The 14,071-nt window shown below is 39.6% G+C and overlaps 1 protein-coding gene across 1 annotated transcript; it reads right to left on the bottom strand.

Annotated features, from left to right (window-relative positions):
• Positions 1-1,885: 1,885 nt before the first annotated feature.
• On the bottom strand, positions 1,886-4,578 carry LOC134220507 (threonine aspartase 1). Its single transcript, XM_062699584.1, has 3 exons — positions 4,361-4,578; positions 2,185-3,122; positions 1,886-2,121 (listed from the first exon to the last, which is right to left on the bottom strand). The coding sequence occupies exons 1-3, from the start codon at positions 4,386-4,388 to the stop codon at positions 2,038-2,040; spliced, it is 1,050 nt and encodes a 349-aa protein (XP_062555568.1). The 5' UTR covers positions 4,389-4,578; the 3' UTR covers positions 1,886-2,037.
• Between the last annotated feature and the right edge of the window lie 9,493 nt (positions 4,579-14,071).

Genomic DNA, 14,071 nt, shown 5'->3' on the forward strand with positions numbered 1-14,071 from the left:
AGCCCACGAATATGAACTCGATTGACAGAATGAAACAAAGAACGAGACGATACTAATTCGAATATTGGGCGCATCTTCTATGCATCACTAGAGCTACTCGTTCTGTCAGATATACTTGCGAGTACACAACCCATGATAATCCAGATATTCGACGGATGTCCTAAGGATATTCGCTCGGCCACGACATGGCGCGGTTGGTAGCTGCCCATGATTCGGGGTATTTTTTTGTGTAAAAGAGAGAAAGTAGGAGGAGAAAGAAAAGATGAGAAATGCTCTCCGGTGGAAATAGACGGAGAAGCAAAGGTACAAGATGATATGAAAAAAAAAGAAAAAAACAGGAAAAAGGTGATGAAAGGAATTGAAAAAAAACCCCTCCGGTGGAAATAGACGGAGAAGCGAGAGTACAAGATGATCTGAAAAAAGGAAAAAGAAAATACAGTTTTGAGCTTTGGTAGTGATGGACAGAGTACAAGTATAAAAAAATAAAAGAGGGAGAGAAAGAAAGGAAACTGTTGGCCTTTGGCTGAGATAGACGTAGAGCCACAAAAAATAATATGAAAAGCCATGAAAAAGAACGATGGTTGAAGATTTTCTGATTTTGTTGTTTGATCGATGTTCTTGGGACTAGATAACTAACATGACAGAGAATTAAAAATTCAACAAAGTGTTGTTTTGCGATTTTTTAAACCAAATATAATCATAGAAAAGAGTAGAGGTGAACGGGATTGTGGTAGTAGCGGATTGTGTTAAAATAATAATCGGAAATACGAAATGAAAGCATGAATTATTTGAATGAGATTTGAATTTCTAAATCGAAGCAATCGGCGTTCGAATAGTAGGCGCCCATTAGCCCACGAATATGAACTCGATTGACAGAATGAAACAAAGAACGAGACGATACTAATTCGAATATTGGGCGCATCTTCTATGCATCACTAGAGCTACTCGTTCTGTCAGAACATACTTGCGAGTACACAACCCATGATAATTCAGATATTCGACGGATGTCCTAAGGATATTCGCTCGGCCACGACATTAACTACCATTTTGGTTGGGATCGAAGCTGATCTACAGGATCAGTATGATCGTTTGAGATGGCCAACCCCTCTCTAGAAGACATTTCAATCACCTGTTTAACGAGGTTGCAACATCTCCAGCTCATGCGGGAACATTTCTGGCGCGCTTGAAGTCGGGACTACTTAAACTCTTTGCTACTCAGGAAGAAACATCTTCGCACTCAGCCGAACATCAAAGAGGGTATGGTAGTGCTTCTCCTTGACCGGAATCAACCTCCCCTCAAATGGAAAATAGCTTGCATTACAGCGGTCTTTTCCTATAACGAAGGCCTGGTCCGAACTGTCGGCGTGCAGGCAGAAGGAACAGTCTTTCGTCGACCCATCAACAAGAATTCTATGCTACCCATCCCCTACCCCTACCCAGACTACCTAAAACGAACATGCGTAAGAATCGAAGACGTACGTCGCTTCACATTCGCATTTTTAATTCGCCTCGACATCACGAATCCGCAGTTTGTTCTCAAAAACGTAGTAGTTACGAGGTGTTTTATCCGGACCAGCAGCAAAATAACCGTTATCTGGATTGGAAAAGAACTGCTGGTGTAAAATAGAAGTAAATACATATTCCATAGTTTTAGTTGGTCTGATCTTTATTTTGTTCCTTAACTATACAAGCATAGAGAAATTTTGTCCTCACAGAAATTGTCCTCGTGTTTGTCGCGGCCGGCGTAAAGTGTTCACTCGTGATAGGCTCCCTACAATCCATAATGATTTCGATTCACCCTGCTTGGGCACGAACAGATAGGGATAAATTTATTCGTTTTTGCTATGATCGGAATCAGAGATTTTTTTGTACATATAAAAAGGAATCTGGATAAATTATTTTATTCTTTATCTGTAATAATATGTAGGAAAGTTATTACATATATCACTCTTGACGTGCTTTTGAGTTATTTCGTTATGGCTGTATTAACGATGATTAAAAATACATTGCGCTTGGTTCTAATCGTGAAAATCAGTTCTAATACGTTAGCTTGAAATGATGTCCGCTGACGACGGTTTTGACTCCGCATGATAGATTTGGTGGTAATTTAGACAATACAAACTACGGGAGAAAAAATCAATTTCAATTTGATTAATTTAAAAACCTTGAACACTTTGTACTAACCTTCGGCTTCTTTTGTTTTGTTGATTGAAATCCTAAGCACATTGAGTTGGTCGTGTGGGCCCATAGCAAGTCTCCATCGGCAGTGCTGGTGTTGTAAATAATTGACAACGATCCGGCGTGAATTTCACTTTGTTTGGATAGGAAAGGTGATTCCAAAAGCTTCCGTTTATAGGTTTGATGTTGCGAGGTAATTGGACAGTTACAAGTTATCAAGTCGTCCACTAGCTCTTTCGCGAAGAGAGTCTTCATAAGATATTCACCGTTGCCTGTGGTGCATGTCGCTGCTGACATACACGTTGTTTCATCGGTTAGAGCCCAACATCCGGCACCATATGTCGCGGCTTGTCCGATCCTACCGCTAACCTTAAGTAAAAGGCCTCCAGAACTACATCCAGCTACTATTGACCCTTCGGCATCAACGCAAACGGCACCAACAGTGTCAAGAGGAGATAGTTTCATTTTATTGATTTCTTCGTACTTTGTTATATTTCGTCGGTAGTGTTCATAGCTCTTCACTGCTTTCGTTGATACCATGTGCTCGGTTGGTACTATCTGCAATCCTATCTCTTTTGCATAAGTTGAGGCACCTCGTCCTGCCAAAACCATTGGCGGTATTCGACCGAAACTCAAAAGTTTAGATTGTCTGTCACACAGATGTCGTGCCAAACTGATTGGGTTTTTAACATCGGAAACATTTGTACAAGCTCCAAACTGCAATGTTGCACCATCCATTATGCATGCATCACATTCCACTTGTCCGTCCCATGTTAGGTTTGAACCGATACCCGCATTCGTGGCACAGGAATTCTCCAACGTCATTATCGCCAGTTCACAGGCATCCATTGCACTTCCTCCATTTTTCAGTGTGTTGACACCTTTTACGCAGGCTTCTTTGCAAACGTTTTTGTATAATGTTTCGTCTATGCAGTTACCAGCACCTTTATAAGGAAGAAAATTAACATTAATAAAGCACTTTAAGTAATGGGAATAATGGGATGAGTGTATTGCTTCCGCGTGTAGCCAAACGCATTTTACAATTAGGCCGTTACAAATATTTAATTGTCTTTTTGTCCTACTAGTCTCCGAAAGGTTTAGGGGGGGGGGGGGGTGATAATAAAAAATAAATATTAAAATGAGAAAAATTATCCACTAAAAAAATTAATAATTTGCTGTCAATGCTTTTAAGTGCTTTTAATATTAGTGAATGAATAGAGTAACAAAACGTAAGTACTTGGAAAACTGTGTAGAAGAGAAGAATTCTCGCTTAACTTTTCAAAAGGTCCTAAGTAACATTTTTTTCATGAATTAATTTGAATAGTGCAATCAATAGCTTTCATGTTGTTCTGTTGATTGCGCTATTCAAATTAATTCATGAAAAAATGTTACTTAGGTCCTTTTGAAAAGTTAAGCGAGAATTCCCTAAGTTTTTCGAAACTTTCAATGATTCTTGGATTTTTGGAAGAATCCGTTAGTATTTCTTAAACTTTGTATGGTCTCAAAAACACACAATTGTAGTTTGTTTTGAACTCGCAACGATTGCTGAAAATTCTTTAAGAAACATCGAAGATGAATTCGCTATTCAGACATGATGTCAACTTCCTCTTCTAATTATCAATAGGAATAGTGTATATGACGTTTCATATCATGTAACTCTTTATCGAGTAATAAAGCCAGTAATCTGAATAGCCTATGAAGGGACATTCCTTAGCCTAAAGAGGTAAGACAGTTAAAAGCTTAAATTAAAAAAAATCCTTAGCCTAACGGTAAGCTGCGCGAACGGAAGTTCATGATCAATGTGACCGGATACGATTCTCGATTTCCCTCAACATAAAAGTTTCATCGTGATAGCCACATGATATACGGATGTTAAAAAAGGTGTGTGAACTTCATCAAGAGACCATTCCAGTGCGATAAGGCCTGCAGACTGAAGAGGCTGAATGTAAGCTGCACGGCGGCAATGTTTCAGTTAGAGATGTAATGCCAACCATGCCAACTAACATGAACAAATAAAAGTGAGTTGAAGATACGATACATGTTAAGGAAAAGTCGTCAAAATCCGTCAGGATTCGCTTCAAGTAAGCAAGCACATCGAATTACAGAACATTGAATTAGAAAATATTCAATAAGATTTACTGTTCTAAGTATAAAAGTTTAAAATTACAGTAACAATATTTACCAGTATGAACAGCTACAAATCCTGGCATGGTGTAGGAAATAATTTTATTGTTGTCTTCAATCACTTTACAGTCATCTCAAATTTTAGTGTTTTTGTACCAAATTTGTTTATACTGAAGAAAGTTGACTAATGATTTTACATACTTTCTAATAAATTCATGACATTTTGTGCAAATTATATTTTGTATTTTTATGCTTGGTAAATACACAACGTAAATATTTAGATTGAATTGAGTGACGTTTGGCACACTCACACATGTGCACGTTTCGTGTAAAATGTGTTTCCGTACCCCAACATTTAATTTCGCTTACACGGAGGAAAACTGAAAACAAAAACTACTCAAAACCGTAGTTAGGGGCCTGTTAGGGCCAATAACCCAAATTTGAGTAAAATCAAGCAAAATTTTTCATAACGACGTATGTAACAAAAGTAAACAAAACGAGGTTTTTAAAACAACGTGACAATCACACGTGGCTTTATATAATACGCATCGATTTTACTGATTTCAGATCTTAAAATTCTTTAATTCAATCTTTTTACGAATCGACGTATGTCAAAAATCAATTTTTGAAGTCTCACTGTTACATACGTCGCTTTAACATATGGGAACTAAGAGCGACCTATGTACTAAAAAAAGCAAAACAAAACAAAACTGCAGTTGCGTCAATCGTGCACTATGGAAAACCGACCAATGTACACCGACGTGCGTGCAGTATACCGGTGTATGTATAATTTTATCGTTTTTCACAGTGAACTTGAATGAACTGAGATTTGATGTGAAGCACGCTTATTACGTGTCATGCAATGACGCATGCCAGCGGAAAAAAGTATTGAAAAAAGATTTAGTTTTAAAACAGTTTTAGAAAAAGTTTTGCCAACTTTCTGCAAAGGATTTCTCGAATCCTCATAATTGTTACATACGTCGTTATGAAAAATTATGCTTGAAATGACTTTACTGACACTAGGTAATATGCCTTTAATCACATGTAAACAATGTAAACAATCTAACTATTTTCAAAATCAAAAGCAAAAACCAAAGCTAGATTGCTTTGAGAATAGGTCGTATGTGCAAAAGAGAGATTCTCTTTGTTCACGCTCTCTTTCGCTAATAGATCGGCAAGTTTAGCATTTTCTGCTACATTTTCACTTTAGCACGCTAGACAAAGTTATTGTCTTTAGATATCTGCCAAAAAATCCAACATAAATTTGTGTATAGCTTTGTAATAATCGAAAGAGAATGTAACCGAAGAGAGGCTCTCTTTTGCACATACGACCTATTCTCAAAGCACTCTACACTGAAAACCAAAACTACCCAAAAGTGGGTTTTTTGCACTCAAAACCGTGGTTTGGGCCAATAACTCAAATTTGAGTAAAATGACTTTTCTGGCACTAGGTAGTTTGCCTTTAATCCCATGTAAACAATTTACCCAAAGCTGAGTTTAATTTATCCAAAGCGGACCTTGATCAACCCAAAATAGAGAATATTGAATTTACTCAAATTTGGGTTATTGGGCTGAGCAACCTCGGTGAGGTGTTTGCATCTTGCTCTAGTTTTGATAGCAATCATGGGAAAGAAAGGGAAAACTACCCAAATTTGGGTAATTTTTTTCTGCGATGTTCTCAATAGTGCGTATATTGAACTCAAAGTTTGGGTTGATTTATCTGTCCGTGTAGAAAGAAGTGCTGCAAGTGTGAACCGGCCTGAAAAAAAATTCACCCGATGTTCGTTCAAAATCGAGCTAATCTTAAAAAACAGTACTTTTTGGATTTTTATTTAAATTTAAAAAATACGTCAAAAAATATGGGTTTTTTGGGAACCCTTTGGTTGACCTTAAATAAGCCAAAGAATCGATTGAACAAAAACTAATTTTTGACCGGAAAGGTCAATTCGACTGTTGCAACAGTTTTGCAGTATCGGACCGCTAAACGTCAAATCAATGTCAAACTCAATAACAGCTGCATTGCGCTGCACAATTTGATGCACTTTTATTGCATCTGACGTCGAATGACAACCGTTAGACGTCTAAAATGCGTTGCAGTTATCGAACGAAATGTAAACATGTTGCAGTTATTGAGCGGCTAGTGTATAGGCCTTTTCACGAGACGTTTAAAAACAGCTGATTTTATCGTCAGTTGACAGTTCTCCTATGAAGGTGGCAGCTTCTGGGTTGCGGGCCTGTTCAGCGGTTGTAAACAAGTGCAGTCTCGGCAGTGTCGCGGGCCGCACCTTTGTTTTGCTTTGATCGTTTCGTACACGTTAAAAAATAACCTTATATGTTATGGCAAAAAAACATTCGAAAATACTTATACTCTTCATTATGCCACCTAATGAATGATCCCATATCAAAAAGCTAATAACATTCATAAGTTAATGAAAAGTATAAGTTTCGGAATGTGACTAATGCGATTTTTTCTTATACATATGATTCACTCACAAAAAAACAATCGAAGAGTGCCGCGCTCGCGAGTGGACGTGGAAAAAAAAGCTCCGTTGTGTCAAATGTCGGGCGCGGAATTACATCCGAAAGTAATTTTAAGCCAGAAAAACGAAGTGACAAAATCAGAATTTGTTTGGTTAATTTGAAAAGTCTAGCACAGCTATGCGAGTTTTTTTTTTTTTTCCAAGTTCGTTTATTTGGTAGGCTCAGGCGTGTATAACACTTTACGGAGCCATGGTTCTTTGTGATATATACAATCAATATCATTTTATTATACAGTTAATAAGAAAGGGGAAGGAGCCAGCGTACTCGTGGTGACTCGAGGTTAGTTTACAATGTTTAAGGATGGACGGTGCTTAGGATTTGGGATAAGGAAATTTCAGCTTCTCATCCGGGCATTTGGCGTCAGTGACGATGTGGCGTGTCGTCATGCTCGAGGAATGGTTCGACTGGGAGCATCTTCCGGATGGCAAGAGCTATGGAGCTCTACGGAACAAAAAGGCAGAGACTTAAAAAAAAAACTTTGAAGAAAGAAGAAAAAAACAAAATATTAAATTTTGATGTCAGAAGCACAAAGAAAACTATAAATGGCCTGCATATAGACAACATCACGATCTCCCAAAACACCTCGAACTTCCCTGAAGGGTTGTTTACCTCGGGCCACAAGGGTATCCAATAATTGCTCTCTGGAGGCGTCATTTTCCGAGCAGGACCAAACTACGTGATCGATGTCATCATAACCGGCTCCGCACCTACATAAGTTGCTATCGACAAGGTTTATTCTGTACAGATGTGCGTTTAGTGAATAGTGATTGGACATAAGTCTCGACATCACGCGAATGAAGCCTCGACTTAAGTCCTCACCTCTGAACCACGCTCGCCCAGAAACTTTTGGAACTATAGAAAATAGCCACCGTCCGAGTTCATTGTGTGTCCAATTCCTTTGCCAACTTTGAAGAGTGCTCTGACGGACTAATGGGAAAAACTCGTTGCTCGAGAATTGTCTATCATAAACCTCACCTTCCTGTGCGCCCACCTTTGCCAGCGAGTCTGCCTTCTCATTGCCGTAGATTGAGCAGTGAGATGGGACCCAAACAAAGGTAATCTTGAAAGATCTTTCGACCAAAACACGCATCTGCTCTCTTATGTTTGTAAGAAAGTAAGATGCGTGCTTAACACAGGTTTCATCGACCGGAGTGCCTCGATAGAACTAAGACTATCCGAGAAGATGAAATAATGGTCTACGGGCTGATTTGAAATTATCCCCAAAGCGAAGTTAATTGCTGCCAGCTCAGCAACATAAACCGAACACGGTTCCTGAAGTTTTTGGAAGGTGGTTGAAGTTACATTGAAAACACCGAAGCCAGTGGATCCGTTGATGCGAGAACCATCAGTGAAATATCTGTTGTTGCAATTGACATGTTCATATTTTTCAGAAAAAGTGAGGGAATAGATATTTGTCGAAGATGATCTGGTATTCCTTGAATAGCATGTTTCATGGACAGAGCGCATAAAACTGAGGAACTGTCGCTGGTGAAGTGAACTCGCGGGGACTTATAACACGGAAGACAAAGATCTGACGATATGTAGTTGAGATAAACTCTCAGGAATCTTGAACGACAAGTTAGTTCAAGCATATTATCGAAGTTATCTAGAACAAGTGTGTTACTTGTTCCACATTTGATGAGTATTCTAAGCGAGAGCTCCCAGTAACGGTGCTTTAAAGGAGTGACTCCAGCAAGCACCTCCAGGCTCATGTTATGCGTTGAATGCATGCAGCCAAGGGCAATACGCAAACAACGATACTGAATTCGTTCCAATTTGATCAGGTGGCAATCAGCTGCTGAGAGGAAGCAGAAGGAGCCATACTCTAAAACAGAGAGAATAGTCGTTCTATAGAGTTTGATGAGGTCTTCCGGGTGAGCACCACACCATGTTCCGGAGATAGAACGTAGAAAATGGATCCTTTTCCGGCATTTTTGTATCAAATACTCAATGTGGAGTTTCCAGGTGCATTTGGAATCAAACACGACCCCAAGGTATTTAGAAGATAAAGATTGATTGATGTCATCATTCAACAGCTTGAGTTTCAGTTGAGCATGATACCGCTTCTTAGTAAACACAACCAATTGAGTTTTTTGCGTTGAAAACTCGATCCTCAAGTGTCTGGCCCAAACAGTCAGATTATCTAAGGTACTTTGCAATGGTCCTTGCAAGACAGCTGCACATGGACCACGGCATCATCTGCAAGTTGTCTGAGCGTGCATTGTCCTTCCAAACAATTGTCAATATCTTTAACATAGAAATTATAAAGCAAGGGACTTAAACACGAACCTTGGGGAAGGCCCATGTAGCTATTTCTGGAAGTTGTCAGAGTGCCGAGTGTGAAGTTCATTTGTTTTTCTGACAACAAATTGTACAAGAAATTATTCAAAATAACGGGTAATCCACTACTGTGCAGATTGCCGGACAGTACTTCTATGGAAACTGAATCAAAAGCGCCCTTAATGTCCAAGAATACTGAAGCCAATTGCTCCTTGTGCGCAAAGGCCAGTTGTATATCTGAAGAAAGCAACGCTAGACAATCGTTTGTTCCTTTCCTTTTCTAAATCCAAACTGAGTATTTGAAAGCAATGCATTTTCTTCGACCCAATGGTCGACTCTTGAAAGGAGCATTTTCTCCAATAATTTTCTCATGCATGATAGCATGGCAATCGGTCGGTATGAATTGTGATTAGACGCTGGTTTTCCAGGCTTTTGAATAGCTATTACTTTCACCTGTCGCCATTCAGGTGGCACAATGTTGTACTCCATGAAACAGTTGTACAGGTCAAGTAATCGTCTTTTTGCGATATCTGGGAGGTTTTTAAGAAGATTGAATTTGATGTTATCGCATCCCGGAGCAGAGTTATTCGATGAAAGAAGAGACATAGAAAGTTCCAGCATTGAGAATGGTCCACCCAAAGAACCGGGATCAGTGACTGATTCTCGAAATAGCGGTTCTGCTGGTACGGAATCTGGACAGACCTTTTTTGAGAAGTTGAATATCCATCGATTGGAGTATTCTTCACTCTCGTTGGTGGAAATGCGGTTCCGCATGTTGCGGGCCGTTTCCAAAGTGTTGTCATTGAGGTTTCTCGTGATAGTCCCTCGACAAAACGTCGCCAGTAGCTACGTTTTTTTTGCCTTGAGGAGATTTTTGAGCTTTCTTTCGAGCCTCAAATACTCTTCAAAAAGCTCGGACCTTCCGTGTTTACGGAAGGCCTTGAAGGCATCAGATTTCTCAGAATACAACTTAGTACATTCATCATCCCATCCAGGAGTGGCTGGTCTTCTTATGACAGATGTACTTGGAACGCGTCGTTTCTGAGCTTCTAGTGCGCTTTTTTGAATCAACTCAGTTAGGAATCGATATTCATCCAAAGGTGGAAGAGTATCAGTTGATTCAATACCAATTTTTACCGCCGATGCAAATTTTGGCCAGTCAATGTTTTTCGTGAGGTCGAAAGGAACATTAAATGGCTCAGACCGTTGATAGCTACTTTTAATTGTGGTAACTATCGGCATATGATCACTACCATGGGGATCTTGAATTACCTTCCACGTGCAATCTAATGATAGTGAATTTGAACATAAAGACAGATCAATACGGCTTTGTTGACCATTTGGTCCTATTCGAGTTACTTCACCAGTGTTCAAAATATTCAAATTGAAATCGTCACACAAATCATAGAAAATAGGCGCTCTATAATCGTCATACGTTTCGCCCCATCCAATACCATGTGCGTTCATATCACCCAATATCAATACTGGAGATGATAGGAGGGAGCCTGCGCTCCAAAAATGTCGACAATTAATAGAGGCATTTGGAGAACTGTACACTGAAGCTATGCAAAGATCTTTATTCTTCACATTTACTTGGCATGCGACGATTTCTAAGCCGGGAACAGTCGGAATGGGAATTCTGTAGAAGGAGTAGCATTTTTTGATCCCCAAAAGAACGCCACCATAATGATCATCCCGATCTTGGCGAATAATGTTAAAATCGTGGAAGTTGATTTCATCTTCAGAAGAAAGCCATGTTTCACAGAATGCAAATATATCGCAATCGGAATTGCGAATCAAAAACTTGAACACGTCTAATTTATTTTTTAGACTGTGACAGTTCCACTGCAGCACAGTGATTGTATCTTCGGTGTTGGCCGTATTATCCATCGAAAGATGCAATTTCTGCAAGAAGGGCCATGAAACAGTCAATTGCTTCAGATAACTTTCAACTGTTGGAATAAAGAGGTCAATGATTGGCCTCAATGAATTCGGAATATTGAACAAGTTCAAAAACGGTCCACAAGGTCCTTAAAGGAGATCAATCCTCGCTTGGACGAAATACTTTTTCTAGAAGTGCGAATTTGTTTTTTCTTTCGTTGATTCTCTAGCCGGATGTTTCTTCGAAACATCGGATTTAGGCAATGGCGGGAATGTCTTACTGCAACTAGGATCAAAAGAAGCAGTAGGGACAGATTGCTTCGGATTTTAAATAAACCCCATTACCTTCAGATTTTGGCAAGCTTTTATGGATGACTTTTTGTTCTCTTACGGCGCGATCCCGGGGAAGACGGTTGCTTCCTCTTTTCGGGCACGTGTACCTTCGCAGAATCATCCATGTCGGCTGCGTCAGAGTCCAATTCGTCAATTGATATGGAATCATAATAATCACTTACACGAACGGTGGCTGAAATAGCAGTCGATGCAGTGGCTGTGGCGGATGTGTCTTGCAACCTAACCATTTCCGCATACGACTGCTTGGAGCGCTGTACCAACCGAGCGCATCACTTTTGGGTGCGCTTTTGTACACCGGGCATTCTTGCAAACCATGGGAGGGTTCAAACCACAATAAGCACATTTTGTTGCTTGTTGCTGGCAGAACTCCTCCCGATGTCTTTCTGAGCATTTGCCACAACGTGGTTTGTTGTCACAAAACTCGGCAGTGTGACCAAGTTGTTTGCAGTTGGTACAATTAAATACCCTTGGCACAAAAGACGCACCGGAAACAACATATTTTCTATATCGACATACTTTGGAAGCATCGAACCGGCGAATGTCACCCGAAGCGAGCCTGACTTGAATAAACCTTTTGCCATCTACCGTGGCTGCTGAATGCAATTCCTTGCAGTCCAGAATATCCACGGTAGATTGCAGGGCGTTCTTTAGGTGACCTTTCCCTGCAAGCACATCCTTGCAAGTCAAGCTCGCTGCGTTGATTACGCCTTCTATCTCGACTTCCCGCGAGGGCACATAAACTAAATATTCAACATTGTACGCCCTGTCGCCAGCAATTTCATTCGCCACCTGGTATGTAGGTGCGGTGATGCGTAGTTTGTTCCTGTTGATCTGGCTAAAATCAAGCTTCGGAAAACGACGCGTCAAATCTCGTTTAATGCCGAGAAAATCTAGGCTTTTTACTTTCTGCCGAAAGTAAACAACCCAAGGCCCAGGCGAAGCCGCATGGTACAATCGAGTGCGCCCTCCATCTTTAGCAGGCACACTGCCTTCTCCAGTCTCGGCCTCCATTCTCACCCCGCAAGGTGGAAGGATAATTTTGCTTATACTAACTTAAAACTAATAGCAAATTAGAAAAAAAAAACTTAAAAAAAAACTAATTTGATTAATTCTAAGCAGTCCCACTCTGTATCAAACAGAAGGGAGAACAATAAAAAGTTTTGCCACTTATCTGCCCCTGCTGCTGTAGGTAGCAGCAGTAACAATAGCCTGCTTCACTGGCGTCGCCAGAAGCAGCTACTTCACTCGCCGATAGCGATCGCCTTGGATCCGTAGGTAGGCACCACACAATAGACTCGCACTACCGAACACAATCCGCGATGAGACACAGCACACACGTCTGGCTCGTTCGAACTATCGGCACGGAATGGGCTACGCGAGTTATTTTATGTTGCAAATTTAGTTCATTGTAGGTTTTCAGAGACCTTCAGTTTCGGAGACGAGCCAGCCTCGGGCTGAAAGTCTCTTTAATAAAGACACAAAAAAAAGACCTTCAGTGGTGCATGTTGAGTTAAAAAAACCCAGATTAATCCACCTAGCGTTGGTGGTGCCTTTCTCGCATTTAGTTAAGACACCAACCTTATATGGGGTTTATATGGTCCGATGTACCATTTTCTTCATAACTTTGAAACGCAATGACCGATCGTTACGAAATTCAATAGTGATCAACAAGGCTTTGTCCCCTGTCGAATGAAATTTGTTGCGAGAAAATCGGTTAAGGATTACTATACGAAAAGTTGTCTAATGTTTTTTATAGCTTTTGTGCACACACATACACACACACATACACACGGACAGACAGACATGTGCTCAGCTCGTCGAGCTGAGTCGATTGGTATATACTACTATGGGTCTCAGAGGCTTCTATAAAAAGTTCGTTTTCGGAGTGAAATAATAGCCTTTCAGTACAACTTAGTTGTACGAGAAAGGCAAAAAGCGTTTCTTCAAAAGAACAGATCCCAATGAATGGAATAAAACATAAGACAATGAAAAGGAATAATGTGAGATATATTTTAGACCCGTTATTCATTCGTAAACCGAAAGTGATTTTTGCAAATTAAACTCTGTGAAATGACACCATTCTGCAAATGTGTTACCTGGCAAAACAAGCAAGTCGAACAAAGAAGAAGATGCTCATGAAATTCGCAACATACTACAAACCGGTGAAATATGCGGTGAGCTCGTTTCATGCTTTTTATTTTAAGTAATTTTGTAAACTTTCAATGCCTTTTGACTATCTCATACATCCATGAATTTGTTCTTGTTTAGATTACTCTACCTCTCTACAAATTGAACAAACGGCCAGATGTATGGGATAAAATAAAAATTTCACATTCCATATATGAATTATATTTATTGAATTTATAACAATACCGATGAGCTTCAATTCCCTTATTACGTGGATTTTGTTTCTTTATCCTTCTATCTCAGAGATTAATGTTAAAATCCTATTATCCTTTATATACATTAAATCAATTATTTCGTTATATTCATGTTTTTTTTCTGTAACCATTTTAAGCATTCAATATATTCCTTCAGTTCATCTTTCTTCATTATTTAATCATTATTTGTTATGTTATAATCAAACTGTCTTCGTACTGTCTTATTGAATACCTGATAAATCAAAAAAATTACATCAAACAAGATTAGCATGATTAACAAAATACTTTTTCACATCAAACAATATTCTTACGTAGAAACCGTTCACGGTATA

Source organism: Armigeres subalbatus, chromosome 3 (assembly GCF_024139115.2).
Source record: "Armigeres subalbatus isolate Guangzhou_Male chromosome 3, GZ_Asu_2, whole genome shotgun sequence".
Lineage (NCBI taxonomy): Eukaryota > Metazoa > Arthropoda > Insecta > Diptera > Culicidae > Armigeres > Armigeres subalbatus.